The sequence below is a fragment of the Mytilus edulis genome, chromosome 8, assembly GCF_963676685.1.
Source record: "Mytilus edulis chromosome 8, xbMytEdul2.2, whole genome shotgun sequence".
NCBI lineage: Eukaryota > Metazoa > Mollusca > Bivalvia > Mytilida > Mytilidae > Mytilus > Mytilus edulis.
The window spans coordinates 66,723,573-66,747,628 of record NC_092351.1 but is presented as its reverse complement, the minus strand read 5'-3'; the positions used below and the strand labels follow the sequence as shown (position 1 = coordinate 66,747,628).

The 24,056-nt window shown below is 32.2% G+C and overlaps 1 protein-coding gene across 1 annotated transcript; it reads left to right on the top strand.

Annotated features, from left to right (window-relative positions):
- Window positions 1-326: 326 nt before the first annotated feature.
- LOC139486109 (uncharacterized) lies at window positions 327-15,534 on the top strand. Its single transcript, XM_071270821.1, has 10 exons — window positions 327-528; window positions 2,370-2,510; window positions 6,276-6,620; window positions 7,216-7,251; window positions 7,982-9,013; window positions 10,435-10,575; window positions 11,259-11,585; window positions 12,247-12,324; window positions 13,742-13,844; window positions 14,273-15,534. The coding sequence occupies exons 1-10, from the start codon at window positions 465-467 to the stop codon at window positions 14,691-14,693; spliced, it is 2,688 nt and encodes an 895-aa protein (XP_071126922.1). The 5' UTR covers window positions 327-464; the 3' UTR covers window positions 14,694-15,534.
- The last annotated feature ends 8,522 nt before the right edge of the window (window positions 15,535-24,056 follow it).

The following is a 24,056-nucleotide window of genomic DNA, read 5'->3' as shown; positions in this document are numbered from 1 at the left end:
TACGTTACTGGTCTAATTTCCGTCTTAACTGTAATACGGCTATAAGCTGGTCATACAAAACTCTCGCATGTAAATCTCATTTGAACATTCTTGAAATTAACATTCCTTAAATTTCATCTTGAGCAAACAATTATAACTAAATTGAGGTCACAAAGTTGGGTAGAGCCTACGAAAAGTAAAAATTTCATTCCATTTTTACTGTACTTGACGGAAGCTTGCTAGGCGACCTGGATGCTGTACTACATAGGTATTCTTTGATATAAGTACGAGATGGCAATACACATTATGTAAACTAGAAGATTATCACATCTCCTTAACTCCTGTCTATAATACCGGTATATGTTAACATGTTAAATCATGGAGCCTTATTATCATAATTTGTGTCAAAGGAATACATCATCAATGGAACAATAGTGTTGATACGAAAAAGGATTATTTGTATTATATATATTTGCTATACTGATATGGATGCGATGAAACTATTTATTATTCTTTGTTTATTGTTTGTAGCTGTTCAGTCTATCAAAGGTATGTCAATAGAAAAACAACGTAAAGCAAAGCAATTCGCGTAATTAAAAAAATGCAACAATGCATATAGACAACAAACAAACTTTTCAATACGAGCCTCATTGTCAGCTTAGCTTATTTTAATTTTATTTTTCACTTCAAAAGTTCTCACTAAGTTGTTATAATACACAAACAAGTAATTTTTAAAAAGGAAAATATATAGAGAGATAAAATTATTATTTGACAAAAGCAATCTTAATATTACCCATTTGAAAGTACTTTTACCCTTTCAAAATCAAGTTAGCTTTTTATTGACACTGCAATATGTAAAAGAAAATTGGCTGTACGGTACGGGAATTTGAGATGCGATGTCACTTTAGCACCACAAGCATGCTAAAATTGGCACATTTGACTTAAAGTGGCCAACCTTTTTGGCCAAAATTCAATATTAGCCAATTCTTATCAAAACATTCATTTGATAAACATCTTCATCTTCGTATGAGATCAACCTCTCGTATCTTTTGAGTAAGTATTCTGCTCATACGTGTATATTTAGCGAAAAGATCTTTAAAAAACGAATATTGCAGTTTTCTTTGACGTAAAAAGTTTTAAAGTCGGAAGCAAAAATGCAAGACAAAATTAGATAAATAAATGAAAATAAATTTCCATCAGACAATCTTTTAGCAAATTTCGGGAAAAGAGAGGCGAAAAATACCAAAGGGACGAGACATTCAAACTTTGAATAGTCGGGGGGGGGGGGGGGGGGGGGGGGGGGGGGGGAATGGCAAAACCACGGAAAAAACGAAACACGATCAAAAGTGAAACAACAGTTTTCAAAACCCAAACTATAAAACCCAAAACACTATAAGCAACATTAAAGTGCTTTTGAAAGACTAATACTAGTTATACTTTTCATATTTCCATCTTCAAGGGAAATAACTCTGCTCTAGCATACCTTTATTTTTGCATTTAAAACTTGAAGATTTTATATTGTATATTGTTTTAAAATGTTTTATCACTTCTCAATCATCGTAACCAGATTCAGTAACACTTGCTTCTCGGCATGATTGTAAAATCTTGATACTTAATTTTCTTTCAGTTTCAAGTGATCCTATACGGTTTCGTGTTAATACTTATCTGGTTTTTTTAAATAAGATTTATAAGCATTTGGATTTTCAAACTTATGAGTCGCTAGTGAATACATGACTTCAATTCTAGTATCGCATACTCTGAATTTTATCTAATACAGAATGTGCATTTTAAAATTTTATTACAAATAGGCATCACATCTGTTGGGTTATACTCTTAACATTGAAATACGATTTTTTGCTGATTTTGGGCTCTTTGTAGCTTGCTGTTCGGTGTGAGCCTAGGCTCCGTGTATAAGACCGTACATTGACCTATAATTGTTTACTTTTATAAATTGTGACTTGGATAGAGAGTTGTCTCATTGGCACTCATACCACATCTTCCTATATCTGTTTAATTTTAAAAGATTTAAACTTACACAAGCAAAGAAACTTTTGACAGTTTTCAATGTCCTTTTATGGTTCGTTTGGGCTTTATTGTTGTTATAAGTTTATAAAAATTTCTGATGATTAGTCCATAACTCAGTGTTATAGCTTCAATGCCCTAACAGATCACAGCATTGCTGACAAGATCGTGAAATTGTTTCATAATTTCAACGTATTCTTTTACATTGATAAACAAATATTTCATTCATGTTCAGGACAATCCAAGGACATTGGATTCAATGTGTAAGGAAATCAAACGAGTACCAGAAATCGATTTTAAACAATTTGAATATAATGAAAATATGAAATTTACCGGTTTACTGTAATCCATATATTTTTATATTCTAGTAAAACTGCTAGAGAGATGTTCCAGTAACGAGGACTGTCCATCTCAGTCTAGTTGTAAAGAACGTGGATGTGATGGCAGAGTGTGTATATGTGAAAACACTTATATGCCCTCTGAGAGTGATACTCCAACGTGTGTCAAAAGTAAGTATCAATGATGATCTGTTTGACGTTCAGTGGCAAATATTACATGAATATCAAGATATCGAGAACGTAGTATCAATGAAAATACAAAGTTTAATTATTTATTACTAGATATATTATTTTGAAATGACTTTTTTATTTTTGTGCTGAAGAAGTATTTAATAAACGAGCCCAATGATTTGCATAGTGAGACTCTCACTATAAATTCCTTGACTAGCTTATTATATTTTTTACTAAACCTCTTATTTTAGATAAAAACCACTATCTGCAATGGTGTCGATCATAATTCATACAGGGTCATATGATCCAATTTTGAGGGGAAAATGTCTTCTTAGAAACATATAACCGATAATTAAAATTGGCTGAATCAATTAATCTATCAGACCCAATTACACAAGCTTTTCAGAATAGTTCTATCTATGCTAGTGTTTAAACAATATCTGAATTCTTAAAAAAAAATCAAAACTGGTGGTCATATTTAGGATGACGACAGAGAAATTTACAAAATTGTTATTTATCCTGCCTTCCACCCATATTCTTCGTTTAGAAAGAATATATTGGTTATTAACCGACGTGATCATCAGAGTTTGGTCTCGACTGTTATTTCAGACGAACCGTGTCTTCTATCATCACTATCTCACCCAAATTGCAAGTTTGGTTCCAAATGGACCGGTGCTTTTAGATTAAAATTGAACAGAAAAAACTCATTACAATTAACTGATCAGCTAAATTATAGATGATTGCAAGTTTGCTATTTCACCTATAGATAAAGGTTTCGACTAATAATGAGAAACTACAATAACTGATTTCATTTTCAAATGTTTCCTCATTAACTTAGAAAAGTTCTTCAAACGTATGAAATCAGCTGTTTTTTTAAAGACCTATGACAGATAACAATGAACAAGGAACAAGGAAGTGTAAGACGTTCAAAAAGGAGAAAAACAAGTAATAATTGATGAAACAATATGTGTCAGCAATTATACTATTTACATGATCACTTTCCTTTGTTGAATGTTGAAAATAACTTAAATTCTTGAGCAAAGGATATACATCTTATTTAATGAAATTTAAATAAAACCTAACTTCGTAGCAAACCAGGAACTTTGTTAGCTTTGTTATTTAGACGTCAAAACATTGTTGCGTGACTAATTAATTTTATCGAAAAAAGTATAACAAAAATACCGAACTTCCGAAGGCAAACTCAATAAGGGGGAGCCACTAAAAACTAACAAAATCATGCGCTTTCAACCAACGGAACAAGTGAAAACTGCCATATGCCAGACTTGGTACGGTCATTGAAATATAGCTACGTTGGGTAACAATTTTTGGAGCTAAACTCTCTACCAATAATGCGAACGACTGAGCTATTGGCGTTGAAAACTGTTAATACAAAGATATGTCTCGCCTTTTCCGGACATTTTGGTTTTAGTAAGATTGAAAATAGAGGAAAATAATGGTTAAATTGATCACACAAATTTTGAAAACTACAAAACACCAATTTGACATGCTCAGGCATGTTGGCTTTGCAACAACACTTTTATAGAGATTTGATAGACTCTGTCCTCATAGTTGAAGCTATCGCTTACTACACATTTCCAAACTTACTCAAGTGTTACTACATTTTTTCCCAAACTGATTGAGTTATTCTACAGTAATTATTTCAACTTCAATGCAGAATAATGCCACTATATAATCATCTTAAAATGCGAGTTCAAAGAGTACATCATTCCATTGTTTATATAGATGTACAAAATTAAAGTCCTAGCTAGTGAGATAACGTTGAACGATAACTAACATTCAACTGTGCGAATACACATGGCCAATACCAAATGACATTTGAAAGTAACCTTTTCTAGAATAGTTAAGATTAATGTTGAGCATGAACGAAGGATGGACATTAAAATATTCGAGGATTTTACGCATTGAAATGGTGAATGTTTTAAAAGTTGTAAGGATTTATTTAGTAAATTCTCTAAAAAGTTGTTAATTTACATTATTAAAAACTCATTTATATGTTTTCCTCTTTGTAAAATTGTTATATTTTCACTATAAGTATTGAAATATATTACATGTAACATCTATATTAATGATTATCAGTATATTTCAAATTCAAAATTAGTTTGGCATATACTAAATGCTTTGAACTTTTATAGAACTGTATAGAACTGTATCAAATTGCTACGACAACGATTCATTTCACAACTAAGCTTACGCCTACAGTCTGCATCTGAAACCGAGCTCATTGAGCTTTAATATAGCCTTTTAGGGGCCAGCTGAAAGACGCCTCCGGGTGCGGGAGTTTCTCACTACACTGAAGACCCATTGGTGGCATTCGGCTGTTGTCTATTCTTTGGTCGGATTGTTGTCTCTTTGACACATTTCCCATTTCCATTCTCAATTTTATTTCTGTAATATTTTATCAATTTAATTGACTATTCAGTATATATTTTTGATAATTTTATGATGTAAGTACCAAAGCACTGAATACAAATAAACCGGACCCACATAAAAGTTTATATAATGACTGAAAAACCGATTCCAAATCTGCTACGTCGGATGTTCTTTCCTGTTTTAAATATTTGAGATATGAGAAAGATACCCTTACATTAGTTCACATAAAGCTGTCACTTTGACAGGACTTATCAATAAATAGTAACTTTTTAATCACCTTTAATCACCTTTGAATTTGTCCCTTATATTTACAAACAATCAATTACTCCACATTTAAACAGCCCCGGATGGACATAGATTAGCGGATTAATTTCACCTTGAAAGTTTGTGTACATCTGTTATCTCTCGACTGCGACGCAAGCTAATGAACGGAAGATTCTCTGAATTCAAACACCCGGAATGTAAATATGAACACAATCTCAAATCCCGTTATTGACAAACTAGGCAAAACGTTTACTACATATTGCACCAAAACACACGACGTTTCAACTGTAACACCAGGATTAAACTGTTTCCGAATCACCAAAAGACATCTTTTATAATGTTTCGACATTGTAAATCTAATGTTTCCCTAAAACTTCACAAACAACATATATATTGAATGAACATTTCTCAGTGCGGTATATTTTGTTAACCTCTATTTCACAACATACCTACGAATTTTACATGTATTTGCATAATACCGAAAAAGCACAAATAACAGGATCTTTTATATCCAATGTTTGACCAGTGTTTTTGTCAAAATATCCTCTCCTATAGAACTAAATATATAAAAACAGACCACAACTGTATCACAGCCTTATCAAAAACAAATTCATTCAAAGGTTCCTGAAAAAAATGACATTGTAACGATTTCAAGTTCAAATATTTATTCCTTGAGATTAATAAGCCTTTGACAAATATACAAATGCAATATAAAAATACAAATACAACATGCAGTCAAATAAATACAAGCACAGACCAAATAAATTTTCCAACTTGTCCTTAGTTTTAATGACTCTATCTATGGCAACAAACTTGAGATGCTGTTTAAAATATAGTTTTTCCTCAATTTTCTGATGTATCAATATATTTCAGATTACAGTTTTGAATTTCATTAAAATTAAATCTTTTTTAAAACTCTTCATTGATTTCACAGTTTAATAATAATAAAAAAATATCGGCATCTCATGCATAACAACTGTAACATAGCCTTTGTTTCCTGTGAATATGCCAATATTCAAATGGCTTCCCCTTTCTAATTCTGTAAAATCAATAATGATACTTTTTCCTTTCTTAGATTCTCTTAATATTAATACCTTTGTTGTCTTTTAGTCACTGAAATTGGTGACAGATGTGATAGAAGTTCGCGATGTCGAGGGCTGTATAGTCGCTGTAACGACACTGGATACTGTGTTTGTAACCAAGGTTACACAGAGGTCGTTTCTAGAATAAACATTACATACTGCAAACAGAAACCAATTTTTCAAACAAAGCCCCTGTTACTAGGCCAGAGTTGTGGTAATAATGGCAACAGCTTCTGCGCAGATGGGTTTCAGACAACAGAATGCAGACGAGGAGTTTGTGAATGCATAAATGGATATCGTCCTGCCAATCTACCGGAAATAAACTCTTATCCGTTCCATTTGTTACAGTGTGTACCTGTAGAATTCAGCATCGGCAAGTCAAATTTATTGTTTATTAGACTCAAATTGCTTTTAGTTATGCCAGACCAGTTTCAAACCCAGATCCTCACAAATGAAGTGTACTGTCATTTGCCGTTTTGTTATTATTCTACATGAAAAATGAATATATAAAGTAAATTATATGCGTCCAAAACATCTTTCTGGAATTAACCTTCATCGTGAACGCATATTAAAATCAAAATATGTGAAAACAAATGATGTGAAGGTAACGAAACACATGAACAAACTATAATCGTGTTAAAGACCTGCGTTGATCTTGAAATCACGTAGGTTTCTGGGATAAAATTAACCTATTTATAAACGTGAGATTTAACTATCCTTCCTTAAAAAAATTCATTCAAAACATTTGACTCGAAAACATGTAATCTGTACTTTTTTGAAAGAGTGGTTGAAGGAATAATAATGCGATCGTCTTAAAAAAATAAGTCATCATGCGATTAAGCATTATGAAAATTAAAGTCCAAATCTAAATATCGAGGAACGTCGACTCGAAGATTTTTAATACTTTCATTCAATCAACTTATTACTCGAACGATGCATTATTTAATCATTTATAATTATGTTTTCAGACAAACCAGTTTCAAGTAATCTGTGTTTCCAGAAAGGTATGTTTGGAGTATCTAGTGATTTATTCATTTAAATTGCTTAAATATTAAGGTTATCCTCCAAATGGATGGTTTTAGCGCAGGTCTATTTAATATAATTTCGGATCATTGAATTGTCAAGGTTTGATACATTCGTAAAGAAAGTATTTTGAATCGAATGACCATCATCATGGCCTCCGACACAATTTTCATGGCCAATGAAATTAGATCTTAGCATCAGGATTTTGTAATTCAGATTTTTTATTATTTAACTAAAAGCGTTACACCATATAATGCTTCCGAGAAGTGTCATTAAAAGCAGGCATTATATATAAAGACAAAAAAGGAAGTGCTATTGTATACAAAACTTCAATTTCGTGCTAATTTGTTTGGACAATGCATTCAAAAAGTCAAAAATCAAAAACGACAATACACGTGTATTATGTCATTGTAAAGACATTATTTAAACAACACCTCACACACTGAAGTACGTCAATTATAATTTCAACAGTTTTGTCATTTCTGCTTCTCTGCTTCTCTGGTTATCATTTCTTTTGGATACCAATTATAAGACTACAATTCCATAGAAAGGTTTTATTCTTGATTAAACTGCTGTACCTTGCATATAATATCTAAAATAGGAATATAAATTAAAATATCTTGTAAAATGACGGCTTGTTGTAGGTCATCCGATTCAATCTTTCCTGAACATTTTATAAAATATTTGAAATAAAGATAAATCTCATTTTAGGATTTCCAGAATCTACATTATCACCGCATACCACTACCTCAACACCAACATCACAGAATACAAGTACTCAGACGTCAACGAGGAAACAGCACTATGTCACAACAACCCCAGGGACAGTGCCATCTTATATCACAGGGAGCATATCGACTATTCCACCAATCACAAAAGAGACTCTTACAACAACTTCATCTCCTGCAAAGTATTATGTAGAATCCTCATCGTCAATACAACAATCATCAGGCTCATTGAAACACTCGTCTATGCAAACTACACCAGGCTTATTGGAACACTCGTCTATACAACCTACATCAAGCTTGTTGAAACAATCTACTCATACAAACTCTGATAATTTCAGTAGTACACCAGTAATAAAATCGTTTACGAAAAGTATAAGTAGCAAGGAACTCATCACGTCGTCTTATTCCAAGTCAAGTGAGGCTGCACTATTCACCAGTAAATCTTTACAAATTTCACAAACAGTAGATATTGACGAAAGATCGTCGGATCATCATACTTACAAACTAACCGAAACACATCTAATGTCAAAACATATGAAGACAATACATCCGTCGATACAAGTTTCGATTCTAAACACAGGAACTTCTCTTAATTTGTTATCATCGTCAATGATTTCAAAACAGAGCCGTCAAACTATTGACCTAGACCTAATAACGACTTCTTACAAGTTAGAGCCACCTCATTCACTCTCAGTTTCTTCGTCTGTAGAGGAGAACAACTCCAATACCCCATCATTAATCTCTGTCGTAGCTACAAGATCTAAAACTACATGTTATCAATCAACGACAGACAGACCACATATTCTTCCTGCATCAACATTTTCTATTTCGATGACATCTTCTATGCAGACGGTTACAAGTGCCCGAGAAACAACAATTCAAAATTTACCTACAAGGAAAACTACTGAGACAACAAGTTCAAATTTACCTACAGCAGAAAACAATGAGACAACAACACAAAATTTGCCTACTGTTGACAACACTGAAACAACAACAACAGTTTCTCTAACAAAAGGTAAAGCATATCAACATTTTTGTGTATCGAATGTATGGGTAATTTTTGATAGGGCGGCGTAATTGTAGAATAAGAATTTGAATCCGCCGAGCGTATCGAGTAATATTTTTTGGACGATTTTATGCCAAACAATCATATAAATCGTTAAAAATCCAAACTTATTATATGGGTGAAAAAAGCAAGATATGCCCTCTATACTGTACCATCTCGCTATTGTATGCAATTAAAGTCATCAAGATAAGAACATCGTTTGGGCCTAGAATAGCAAAAGTTTTAAAATCAAACAATCTTTTAAAGTTTTCAACAGTGTAAAAAGAAAAGTTTCCATTTTAAAACAGTCAGCGGAACTGAGGACTGTTGATGGACTGATTGTTGTAAAATGTGTTGAATATTATGATAATTTATGTTATTTTTATTTTCAACTGTTTGTCACAAGCTATAAAACGTTATGGCAATGCTGAACATAGCACAATGACATATGTTACCTCAAATGTTCAATTTTATATTCAGTTTTTCGAAAAATTAGATTTAAAATAATAACATAATAACAAATGGAAATTCAAACTCATGATGGTGCTGGTATCCACTAAAGACGTTTAAGTTACTCTAAAAGATAAATTTCAACCATATGAACATCTTAAAAAACACAAACTATTTGTCAGGCAAGAATATTTCTCAAACTAAGATCCGAATGATACGATCTGTAAATGAGTATTTGATTGCATTTTTCAATAATTTAATTTTAGATGTAACGCGTCGACGATTGGCTGACGTTGTTTTGTTTAGCAGCTCTTAGACATAATTTTGTCATGTGACCGTGACGTCGTCAATGTTTTTTTCATTGTTTATTCCGGTTTAAAATGGAATTTAGAATTAAATTATAAGAAGTGACTGTAATATTTGTTTCTGTCTATTCGAAATACGCGGGTAATTCAGTGTGCACCACATTTTTGCTGTTATTTCTGCATAGCAGAAAAAAGCTTACAGTCATTCCTTAATTATAATCAAAAACTGTGATGCCCGTAAAGCAAATATGTAGCACAAAAATAAGAAACTGTGAAAATTGATATATCACGGAAAAAACGTCTTGTGAACAATTAATAACACTATTTTTCTCATTTTCGAATTAAATGGACTTTTACTAAGCAACATATTGTTTGCTTATAAATGGATACCATAATGATCATGAGTTTGATGGACATAGTTGTGGTATAGCAATCTCGCTTTTATTAGATTAAATCTTTGACACCAACAATATTTTACATTTTCTACATTTGAAAATGCCTGTACCAAGTCAGGAATATGACAGTTCTTGTCCATTCGTTTTTGATGCGTTTTGTTATTTGATTTTGCCATGTGATTATGGACTTTCCGAATTGATTTTCCTCTAAGTTCAGTATTTTTGTGATTTTACTTTTCAGTATCTGATGGTAAACAGTGCAACAGTGTTACTCACATATGTATTAAAGGTGGTATCTGCGAGGAAGATCTATGTGGTGAAAGAAGATGTCGATGTCAGAGGGGGTTTGTACCTAATCTGAACAAGTCCCAATATCTGAAATGTAAGTATTATAAAAATATGTAGTTAACAAGAAAGATTAAGAAAATATTATTCTAATGTCCATGAAAAGTTTTGAATATATATTTTAAAGTAAAAATAACATTAACGGTAACATTTTTAATTGCACCATATGAACATTGAATATCAAATATATGGTGATTTTTATAAATTACCTGTTTACAAAACTTTGAATTTTTTGAAAAACTAAGGATTTTCTTATCCCAGGAATAGATTACCTTAGCCGTATTTGGCACAACTTTTAAGACATTTTGGGTCCTCAATGCTCTTTAATTTTGTACTTGTTTGGCTTTATAACTATTTTGATCTGAGCGTCACTGATGAGTTTTAAGTAGACGAAACGCGCGTCTGGCGTATTTAATTATAATCCTGGTACCTTTGATAACTTTCGACAATGTCCTTTAAGTGATGGTCGAGACTAAAATATTTCGAAATGTAAAATGTGTTGATAAACTATAAAAAAAAACAAGGATAGAAAAAAAACATGCCAAAGAAATCATATGTATGCACGAGGTAGATACATTCTTTAACTTAAAATAATTTCGAAATTTTACAACGGTAAATTTAAATATGTTTAATCATGAGTTTTTAGAAAATATCTAGGCTTCATGGATTCACCTCACTTGCCATTTGAAACAGTTTAAACAAATGCTTTGTTTCTTACAGTGGGACAGTTAGGCAATGTTTGTGAAGAAGATGCGTCTTGCATGGGGCCATTCACAGTATGTAGAGCTGGTACCTGTCGATGTAAGGACGATTATGTTACCAGTAGTAATGGTTTGTGGTGCACTCATAAAACTTCGTGGTTTGTCAAATTTCCTTTACTTGGAGATAGTTGTTCCTCTTTCTTTGCCGAATGCTTTCATTCCACGGAACAGGAGTGTGTAAAAGGCAAGTGTCAGTGTAAGAAAGGCTTACGAAGTGCAACCGACGAAGATAATCAAGTACCTTCAAACACATATCATCAATGCCGAAATGACTCTTTAGAATTTGGTAAGTTAGACTCTAATATTTCATCTTTAGATTTCCCCATCTCCATTGTTACACTTAAAAGACTACAAAGTTTCTTTCCACTTTCCCTTTCCAAACTGTTTTGATAGTCTGATTTTAATGTAAATGTGGTAAAATTGGTTAACGTTTTTAACGTTTTAATATAATGACAACCATTCCACACTATAATACGCAATGGACAGTTCCGTTTTTTTTTTTTTTTTTTTTTAACTTTTGAACAAATTCAGATAAGATACATAGATACATTTACACTAAATATAAACAAGTTAATACAAAGTAAAATCACAAAAATACTGAACTCCGAGGAAAATTCAATCGGAAAGTCCCTAATCAAATGGCAAAATCAAATGACAAAACACATCAAACGAATGGAAAACTGTCATATACCTGACTTGGTACAGGCATTTTTTATGAAAATCTTTTTATTTTTGAAGTCTTAAGCCAATCAACTTTCATGAGAGCTGTGTGAGGTATATACTACTTTACGCAAAATAATAAAAAGTTCAAATAATTAGGTTTGTTTGAAAGCTCGTTTCCTGCTTGAATAAGGCTACGACAAAAAGGCGCATTGAATGAAAAGAATACATAGTATAATGCATTGTTTAATTGACCAGTATTTTAATTGATATGTTTGACATTATAGGTCATCGAGAGCCAAGAGCTTGTAGTGGTGGTGCAGACGACGATATTTCAGATCCAATTTACCATACAGCGATCAAAAGTAAGTATTAATTTTCAAACTGATTACCATAGCCGTATTTGGCACAATTTTTGGAATTTTGGGTCCTCAATGCTTTTCAACTTGATACTTGTTTGGCTGTATAATGTTTTTTTGATCTGAGCGTCACTGATGAGTCTTATGTAGACAAAACAATAATCTAGCTTATTAGATTATAATCCTGGTACCTTTGATAACTATTTATAAAATAGCTATATTTAAGTTTGCACACTGCAAATAGTTCTACTACCGGTAACAATATCTCGAATCTGAACGCCATACTATTCTGAGTTTTATGAAGGCAACAGTAATATATCGCTGATCGAAATTCATAAATCGATTGATAAAAAACAAATCCAGTTTACAAATTAAAACTGAGGAAACACATCAAATATATGAGAAGAACTACGACACAACAGAAACACAACACTAAAAGGTAACACACACAGAAACGAACTATTATATAACAATGGCCATTTTCCTGACTTGATACAGGACATTTTAAGAAAAAAATGGTGGGTTGAACATTGTGTTGTGGCTAGCCAAACCTCGCGCTTTTATGGCAAAGTTAAATATAACATTAAAATGACAACATGACATGACAGGACTACAGATGAAATAAATGCACGAACATTCAGGACAATGAAATACACAAATAAACATTACAATAGGAGAATTTTACATGCTAATAGGCATGTTTTTTTTCTATCCTTGTTTTTTTTTTTAATAGTTTATCAACACATTTTACATTTCGAAATATTTTAGTCTCGACCATCACTTAAAGGACATTGTCGAAAGTTATCAAAGGTACCAGGATTATAATTTAATACGCCAGACGCGCGTTTTGTCTACATAAGACTCATCAGTGACGCTCAGATCAAAATAGTTATTCAACAACCAACCCGTGCTTGCTACCATAAAACCTGTGGTGTGTCGATTTCAGTCGTTCTTCCGAATAACATCGATTGAGCAACGTTTGAGCTACCACACACCTGTAATGATGAAACAAAAAATCACAATAGTACTTATGATACACTGAAAAAAGAAAAATCACAAAAATACTGCACTCTGTGGAAAATTCAAAACGGGAAGTCACTAATCAAATGGCAAAATCAACTGATAAAACACATCAAACGAATGGACAACAACTTTCGTATTCTGACTTGGTACTTAGAAAATGGTGGATTGAACCTGGTTTTATAGCGCTAAACCTGTCACTTGTATGACGGTCACATCACATTCCATTATATTTACACCGATGCGTGAATAAAAGAGACAAACTATGTAAAATTGTCAAAATCTCAATAATAACATATTTAAAAAATTATAAGTTCATAAACAGGATCAGAAATGTCTTACCGTGGATGTGATAGACAAGAAATATGTGTGCTCTTCGTTTCAACTAATTGTCTTATTGCAGGGATCCGGAAAATGCAGGGTATAATATTTGGTTGTATAGCTGGTATAGTAGTGGCTATTTGTTCTATAATCGGTGGCATTTGTTACTGCAGATATCAGAGAAAGTTAGTATTTGAAACAGAATAATCAGCAAAAGTTAATTGTTTTATAAGTCTTCGAAGTGTTCTTACAAGTCTCTCATCGTTAAAACTAAAAAAATGAGACTAAAGAGGATACAAATGCATCTTAATCGCTGTAAACGGTTACAAATTTTCATATAGGTTAACATCGTCACTGAACTTATACTAAGGCAACAGTTATATACCACTGTTCGAAGAACACCGATGAACTGCACTCATACACATTATCGTTACTTAACCTTATATTTGGAAATCAGTTTAATAAGACAACTTTTCTTTAGGTTGACGTTAAAGTCGAGTACTATCTACTTGGTTAAAAAATAGTTTGAAGTCTGATTGAAAATTATGATAAAGAAGACTGTCATAAGCAGCGTGTAGGTTCCTAACATGTATACGATCTTTCTTATTTTCAGAGTAATGGTACGAGACATGACAAGTGACAAAAACTCCGTCGTTTCATTTGATAGACAATCAAGTGGGAAATATTCCTTTAGAATACCACGCCCATTTATGCCTTATATCAAAGACTGGGATACGGATCAGTTAACATATGCTAATTCTGCATTTACATCAGACGACAACGAAGTTCTGAAAGGTGACCGAACTTTGAGAAGCAGTCGAAGTATAACGTTACCTGACGAATCGGACACTGAAGGTTATAATCGTCCAAATGATAGACAAAGGACGTTGTCTACTTCATCTACAGTGGAAGGCGACATAACTTCAGTTGAAGGCGAAACTGATAAACAAAGTATAGGCGATTCACCATCTTCACTTGCAAAATCTTATCAGGCAAATCATATCATCTTAGAACCTGAAAATGTTGAAGTGTAACTCATTCTTTTGGTAAAAAACATCGATCCTATCTAAAGAAAAGGGAATTCTCGGACAAAGGTTCCAGATTCTTATTTGAACAGTTGTTAGAACATGATGTATATGAATGGAATAGAAAACTGTAACGTTTTAAAAGTGCACACATCCTTTAGTAGTATTAGGATTTTTCGTGTGTCTTATTGTCGCTGTAGTCGCGATAGTCACACTGGCATGACATTGTCTCTATCCTTAACATTGAAATAACAAAATTGCTAAATTACAATAAATTTTAGCTTCGAATTATGATGAGAATGACGTTCTAATCATAAATATAGCAAAATCAGTCCAATGATTAGTTTTCAGGGAACTGGAAGGTTCTTTCCCTAGTCGTTTAAATGCTTTTCTCATCGGACTTTCAAAACGTATATCTTTAGGTGTTGCCCCATTTTGATATTGGAATAATAAAATTGCTAAATAAGGATAAACTTTAGCTTAGAATTTGGATAATAATCCTAACCATGGATATCGCACAAACAGCCCAATGAATAATTATATAGGAACTGGACTAGTCGGTTGAATGTTTTTCATAGTGGACATTCAAAACGTGTATCTTTAGGTGTTACACAATTTTTATATTGGGATACGTATACCCTCCACAACCTATCTACTAATGTTCGTATTTATAGAGAATCATTGTTTTCATTATTGTTTGACCTGGTATATGTTTTAATTCATAATGAAGCAACTTAACATTTTGTACTAGTCTGTTTTATGGAATTAGTGGTAGTTCTTTAAGACTAAGTCTGACTACATTACATATTCTAATTGTGTAACCGCGAGAAAGATATTATCAAATACTAATGTGATATTTAAATTAATAAACTATAATATATTATATATTTCCAAAGATTTGTCATTCCACCACTATTTAATTAAATAAATATAGAATATATCATTAAATATTATTAGAGGCAACAATAGTAAAATGATTGTACACGAGCTTAACAAGAAATTAATCGTGAAGGTAAAAATACACGTGTTCTTGGACATAAAATACCAAAGGGACATTCAAACTTTTAAGTCCAAAATAAATTGATAACGCCATGGCTAAAAAGACAAACAGACAAACAGACAAACAATAGTACTCAAAACCCACAAGCATAGAAAACTAAAGTCTGAGCATCACGAGCACCAAAACACTGGGGATGATCTTAGGTGTTCTGGAAGGATAAGCAGATCTTGCTTCACATGTGGCACCCGTCGTGTTGCTCCTGTTAGTACAAACCCTGTTACAAGTCTCATTCGGTATGTCATATTCGCAAAAAAAGGGTACGGAATTGTAGTTTCGACATTTGCACCATATTTGCTATCATCTCTGAATGGACATTCCATATAAATGGTTAACCAACTCGTGACGACGTCCGTAAAATTTAAGAAGAAATGATTTTAACTTCATTACTTGGAACTCATGGTCGAACAGTATCCTATGCAGAATATTTGCCATTAAATTTGAAAAATTCCATGTTGATAGTATGTATACACTACATATTTACTCATTGGTCCATTAAATAAAATTATTCTGTAAGATCACAGTTAGATCTTTGAATATTGCTTTTATCAGGAATAGCATCGATGTGTTTTATTCATAAATGAACTGATATTGCTATATATATATAGTTTTGACAAATTATGTCGCATTCATGTAATGAGCAAAAATAAACTAATCATAGATATGTGATCTATTAGCCATTGCTTATATATAACGTTCAGTTATCTCTCTTGTCCCGTTAACTTTATAAAATCATGCAAACCAAACATTTCATTTACTATTAACTACTCATGATATTAAACAAGTAAACTTTTAAATTAACATTAGAAATTGGGCGATTACAACAACTAAAAACCCCAAAGGAAAGGAAGTATGTCATTATTTTAAAATAACATATGAAACGAATATCTTATTCGTTATAATGTAAAGGACATTATTGAACCAATGCATGTATTTTTATCGGCCAAAAATATTTCATTCAGTGATTGTTGATCGCAAGCTAACTAACTTTTGAGTTTGTTGCCGAAGTCATCCGAATAGTACAAATAGTTTTACAATAGCATAATTACGGGATTTACAATTACAGATCCGCGTCATTTGTATCACAGAAACACAAAGAGGCTTATAGTACTTTGTACTTGTTTGGCCTTATAACCATTTAGATCTGAGCGTCACTGATGAGTCTTATGAAGGCGAAACGCGCGCCTGGCGTATTTTAAAAATTATAATCCTAGTACCATTGATAACTATAATAGACAAAACACATAAGAAAAAAATGAAAGACAAGAATACAAAATTTGTCATAAAACAATAAAAAATATAACGGGATGAAATTAATGCAGTCTTAGCAATAAATGGATTCTATTGATCAAAGGTTTTGAAAACAGATGATATTATATCATGGTAGTCTCGAATTTTATGTCTTGTCTCGGCGAGTCTATTCTAATTAATTCATCAACGAATAGATTTGAATTTTTAATTGGCCAATATTTTCTAAGCGTTTTTATGAAGGAAAAAGAAAAAATATTTAAAAAAAATACGTACATTTGTATACATTGTCAAGGTTGTTTGATATGCTATTTCAGAGTTGAAACTAGATTCGGTATTTTCTGCTTTTATATACATTGTATAACTTTATTTCCTCTATTATAGAGATTTGGTGTACATGAAATATATAAATCAGAAAATTAAAAACAAAGAATTAAATTTACTGGTTAAAGTTAATATAAGAAAACATGATCACTGTCAATGATATCGATAACGGACACATCTTCTATCGACTGTAGAAATATCTGCAGATTTTTTCAACGTGACGAACACAAGTCTTAGAGAAAAAAGTTAATTCATCATTTTCTAATTTATATGACGTATTGCAAGAGAGAATTGTTGATGTGAATTCATGTGCCGAAAGACTGTCCATAAAACATTTTATTTTGTACTTGGCCATCGAAGTACACGGTTGCTTTTACCGTTCACTTGTTCCTAGTAATCGGACATCCGTTAATGTCAAACTCTTGTAATCCCTAGGGGGATGTGAAGGATCTTTGCTATGATTATTCACCGCAACGGGTGTTCCTTTTCAAAGAAAGCTAGAATGAGTTCTGCCAGGTTAAAGTAAATAACTTTTCTTGTACTCAATACCCAAATATTTGTCCAAACCTCTTGAAAGATAGACCTGTAAGACTATCCATGACCATATCGAAACTGAATACTCAAAGTTTCAAACCTAGTTTAAATACATCATAGCACTCTGTTTTTACCTACAATCTTTTGAAGTTTGAATTAATACAAGTGTTTGCACAATGTAAACAATTTAATTCATGGTATCTAGCGTAAGCAAAAAAATATTACTTATATTTACAGGTTATAACTAGTACATTATTGACCATTGCTGAGGATAACTTCACAAACCTAGGTCTTTTAATTCAATTGGCATCATAAAGGGCTTATTTTTATGTATGTCTCCCTGGATAGTTTTAGTTGACTATGGTTTTTTTTTCTAAATAAGAGTTTTAAATCGAACCATTTTATTCAGTTTAAAGTTTAGGCAGACTTGATTTTTCGAATGCAAAATTCTCTCTCCCTTTCTTTCGATTCCACAGACCTCTAACTTCCAAAAAAGTCAATTGCTTCAGTTAACTCGATATGTTTATAAAATATATTTTTAATGAGTTCTTACGATATGCTGTTTATATTTGTTGACTCTTACATGCATTACCATGAATGTATCATAGCAGCGACATGATGACATGATGTTAAAGTCGGATTAGATGTTGATATTTTGTATCTTTCTGTTTTAGTTTAAGGGATCGATTTAACAATCAGAACCAACTCGAAAATAACATCAATTTATCTTCAAAGAGTCTCGGAAATATGAATATTTCATTTCTTATGTATAATGCTCTATTCTTACCGTAATTGGTAAGTTTATACCGGTTTGACTTTTGTGAATTTTCAATTATGCAATAAGTATCGCCTTCCACATGGTTAACTGTCAAATAAAAACTATGTTTGTAACATTAATGCCTCATAAACTTCATTTTACCTTAATAAAGGAAGCATTTTCTATTTCCTGGGTTGTTAACTTTGTCATAAAGAACGGAAAATATATATGGTATACGTTTTGTATCACAATACTTCTAGTTCTATGTTTATTATTAATATTTGATAACACAAAAACGCATTGATAAGTTTTCTAAAAGGAATAAACGAGACGTGATAAGAAGTAAATGTTGTAAATAAGCAATTGTCTATTATGGAAGAGTAATCTTTATTAACTTTTTGATTCAGTGAATACTAGCTGGCAAAATTGTAAAAAATGATGAAAAAGAACGTGGAATTTTATCAACAGTTTCTTTCACAGGCGAACATTACAGATGGGCGATGAAACCGAAGTGATCCAATACTTGAGCTCAATATTAAAGAAGAATATTGCTGTGTGCTCTGATATCAAAGTATATGTTACATAAACAAGGACAAATAGCAAATGCATTTCATATATATTTAAAAATTTAGATATCAGAGAAACAGTCTGGAATAAACTAGTCAGAGATCACCGGAGTCTTTACTTGTCGTATTATGTAAGTGTGTGCCTATCAAACTATTGATGTATTCCATTGTACTTGATCAGTGCTTAAAAAAGCAAATATTAAGCTGAACATGACAGAATGTGCATAACCAGTTTCCTACATTCAACAAACAAAAGACATTTTGCATCATGTTGCTGAACAACCCAGCATTCTGCCAATATGCTGCTAAATGTACCAACCTTTCCCATGTATTATATATGAGATTATATAGCAATTGCTGTATTATACAGCTTTCGTGTTGTGGAAAATGAAAACATGTCAACACCCCTCAAATAGTAAAACAATTATCGAATGTAAACAAGAGACAAGAGATAAAGATAGGAACATACTAACAACTGTTTTATATATTTATATGCTATAACTTGGTTTACTTAAGGGGATGAAAAATAGAGATAATGAAAGGAAAGTTGCTTACCGCTGTTATACATAGTCATTTAGATGTAAATTGGTGGAATGAATACGGTTGGGAATTGGAGCAGAGATAAAGAAATGCATTTTGTTATATATAGTCATAAGGTAACTCGATGGAACGAATATTGTTTAGAACGTGAGCAAAGATAAAGGCAGGAATTTTGCTATATATATTCATAAGGTACCTTAGTCAAAGGATGCGGAATTTATAGCGCAGACGTCGACAAAAAAATATCATTTGACCATATGTGCTTATTATAACGTATTCCTGAATAATAACAAACTACTACTACCTACCAACCCTTTATTTGTATTTGTTAATTTCTACAAAGGATAATTGAGAACAACCAATGTTATATATTCTGATCATTTAATTGATTTTATATTAAAAGTTTGATGGTAATGGTCTTAAATGGCTCATATTCTTGTACACAATTCTGATATACAGAAAAGATAAAATAAATGATATAGTTGGAGGAGGGGAAGAACCAAGAGTTCAAAAACAAAGTACTATAACCGTTATGTTTTCAGATAAAATGTAATGTAAGTTCAAGGTGTGTAGTACCCACAAAATCTGCATAATAACAAACAACTGTCCTTTATCTTAAATGTTGAAAATAGACTCATGAGTTTGAGTATAAGCTTACTTAGCAAATACTTTGTATCCTACTGATGATTGTTATGTTATATTTTGGCTCAATGATTCCAATGTTAGTTTTTTGCAGATAAAGAATATTGCCACGCAGTTTGTGTCCCTATGGAGTCTGTTTCTTTCTTATTTCAGATCTGTTTCCTCACTTTAATAAATCGCAGTGTATTGCCAATGTTCTTAAATACCCAGAAAAACCCGAACAAAAAGCTATCATTGTTTTAAATGTAATGGTTATGTTCGTAAGCCTATAATTTACAAATAGTGACCGGTTTTAAATAGTTAATTCATTAATGCTATTACATTTAATTTTTTACTCCTCCAACTACTACTATTTATCTTTTCTGTATATCAGAGCTTTGTATGAGAATATGAGCCATCTGATTCCATTACCACTAAATTTTTCATATAAAATCAATTAAATGATCAGAATATATAACATTAGTTGTTCTCAATTACACTTTGTAGAAATAAACAAAGACAAATGGTTTTTCATTTCCTTTGTTTCTTGTCAGTCTTTCAATGAGGAAATTATTGTATTAAAAAACGTTTCAATAAAGAGGTTTTACTCAGACATACACCTATAATGACCTTTCAGTTCATTTGTTATTCCGTGTATTGACTGAGAAGTGTGTATATGGGAATTATTTTCATCCCAACATAGAATAAAATGAAAACATGAAGAAGAAAAAAAACGTTTGTTAATATAATGTAAACTTCTAATTTCTGTACTAGCCTTTATATGGTACGCTGTATACTAAAATAAAATAATACAACATACATAATTGATTAGGTAGGACACGTTCTTTCTTACCATTTTTTGTACTCAAGTCAGAAATGTCCATTTAACCATTACGGATGTACTTATTAAATATACAAAAACGGAAGTCCTTTGTTTCAGTAAATTGTGTGAAGGTGGAATACTATTCATTTTGGGTTGACCTAGCGTCGAGTAGCGGAGAATAGTAAACTGTTATGTGCGACAGTAAATAAATATAAACAAAATTTCGGAATTCCCAGGTTTCAAAATGTGGATATAAAACAGGCTTGGCAAAATCAAACATTTAACGATATCAACCAAAGAAATGAATAAAACAATGTTGTCATATAGCAGAAAGTTGTCGAATCTTATCCTGGCAATAAATGATCAAACGTACAACCAAAATTCTTATCTTTATTTAAAAAAAAGGTCTCAATTACATTTTAAACAAACAAAGGTGCTTTTGCCATGAAGAAAGATCGTGGATATTATTTGCTTAAACTGTTTCGTTTTACAACCATTCCAAACAGAAAACAACCGGAACAATGGACACTCAATCCCGCTTATAATGTATAAAGCAAGTGGAGGAACGGATGGGCGTACGCTAAAATCCAGAACATTATACCCTATCTATTGTAGGCGAGAATGTCAATTGATTAACAAATGAACTTGAGTGTCCAAAAAAGTTATTTAATATAATCAATGTTGGATGTGGTATCTTAGTGTCCTTTTCTTTTAAGACATAAATAAATGATATTGTTGAGTGGGTAGGACCACACTACTACACATCAAATGGATATTAGAAAAAGAGGCCATAATTTGTCTCAATTGAACCAGCCTCTTCAAAAATTTCGTGACTCTGATGTAACGTACAAAGTAACTAAAAATGAACGCTCATGCAGGTACCTTAGTTCAAATAGATAAAAATCAGAAATCTCAAGCATTAAGTATTGTATCAATTAAGACAATACACTCTTTTAACCGGTGTGCTATTAAAATGGAAGATCTGAAGGTAGAAACCAACCTTCTGAATAAACACTGTTGGTTGGTGTTAATTCCATATTCGAATTTTGAGCATTCATTGCATTATTTTGAAAATCTTTTAACAAAGTCAGCATGCTTCTTTCAAGGGCATAAAAAGGAAATACATTTTTTAAGAAGGCATTTGTACTTCGAAAGGCTAGTTGCAGTTGTCGTTGAGTTAAAATCTGGACGCAATAAAAAAAAAACATCGTTGATTTTCTTTTAATGTCAATATACATTTTTTTACTGATGGCTTAATTTTTGGAAAGTTGATTTAACGAGCCATTGGATGTTCATTGTTCATTTGTATATAATACAGCACATAATTTTCTGTTTTTGAACTGTTTGTTATGTTACAATGGAAGGAAATTTCTCTTACAAAATAAAACTAGTGAATACGGCGTTTGAAATCAACAGCCAATAAGTCTGGACTAAAATATGTGCAATCGTATGATTAAACCAGTCTACAAAGACATGTCGAAGGTACTGGGCTTAGCACATTTCATCTAAATAGGATCATAAATATTTCTTAAATTACAAACAGATGGGGGACCAAACCATTATAAGTTATATGGTTCGCTACTGACCCCGTACGGATCCATAGAGGGTGAGTAAAATCCATAGGGGGTGAGGCCAGAGGTCGAGTCCCCTATGAATTTTATTCACCCTCTATGGATCCGTAGGGGGTCAGTAGTTAACCGTATAACGAATTTATCGGACGCTGGACTTTTTTTGCGGCGTTTTGTTGAAAAATAAACAATGAAACACAACAACATTAATAGATGACGCCGCCATTAACGCGTCATGAACCCCATATGAAACTTACTAACCCCATACGGTCTCATAGGGGGTCACCACGTGACGGCATTTAACCAATCACAACGTGATAATTCATCTGTGGTCCGATAAATACTAATACATGGACGAAGTTGAATCTAAACAGCTGTGACAAATTTGGCTAACGCCAGTTATGCCATGGAGTAAAAAATAAATGACAGAATGACTTTTCACATTCAAAAGTGTTATATATGATTAATATAAATTATTCATCAAAATGATAACTGTCTTCAACTGCTCGAGCTGTAATTTCCTGAATTAATTTTACAACTAGAAATTCCGACACATTAAAAAGTACCAGGCATATAATTTAATACGTCAGACGCGCGTGTCGTCTACATAAGACACATCAGTGACGCTCAGATCAAAATAGTTTTAAAGTCAAACAAGTACAAAGTTGAAGAACATTGAGGACCCAAATTTCCAAAAAAATATGCCAAATACGGCTCACGTCATTTATTCCTGCGATAAGAACATTTCTTGGATTGGTATAACGTATCAAGATATTTAAAAAATAACTGAATACCCATACTGAATTGTTTTCACATGTAGTGTTTTAGTGTTTAGAGTCTTCCGAAGGTCAGCATATCATGCAAATCAAATTGTACAGTCAGCTTCTTCAACTCGTATTTAATTCCAAATGTTTTTTTCATTCTGAATTAAAGTCGGGAGACAGAGACAGACAGATGTAATTTACACTACATGATGCCAAGGTAATGATGCAAACGAAATAGACCGTTGAGTGACAGCTCTAGATAACGGATATATTGTGTTACTTGTTTTATTTTTAAATGATTGATAAGTTCGTATATTGGCGAAACTTTTTCCGAAAAGAACTATTAAACCATCAAATTTATAAATTTTGAAGTAAAACCATCATAAAATATAAGAAGAAGATCTATTTTTTTTACATGATTACGTGGCCACGCAAATTCTCTTAACATTATTAAGAGGATATCTGTCCATTATCGAATGCTACAAAAAACTAATTAAGCAATGACAACACATTCCATTTCCGCTGTCATGTCCGGGAGAATGGCGATCGTCATCTGAAAGATTAGTACAA

What these genes read in the sequence shown, in the direction of transcription:
- LOC139486109 (XM_071270821.1), top strand. Translation starts at nt 465, where the DNA reads ATGGATGCGATGAAACTATTTATTATTCTTTGTTTATTGTTTGTAGCT. An exon ending in AACAGTTTCTCTAACAAAAG is followed by an intron (nt 9,014 to 10,434) that starts GTAAAGCATATC and finishes TTTACTTTTCAG; the next exon opens with TATCTGATGGTAAACAGTGC. An exon ending in TACTGCAGATATCAGAGAAA is followed by an intron (nt 13,845 to 14,272) that starts GTTAGTATTTGA and finishes TCTTATTTTCAG; the next exon opens with AGTAATGGTACGAGACATGA.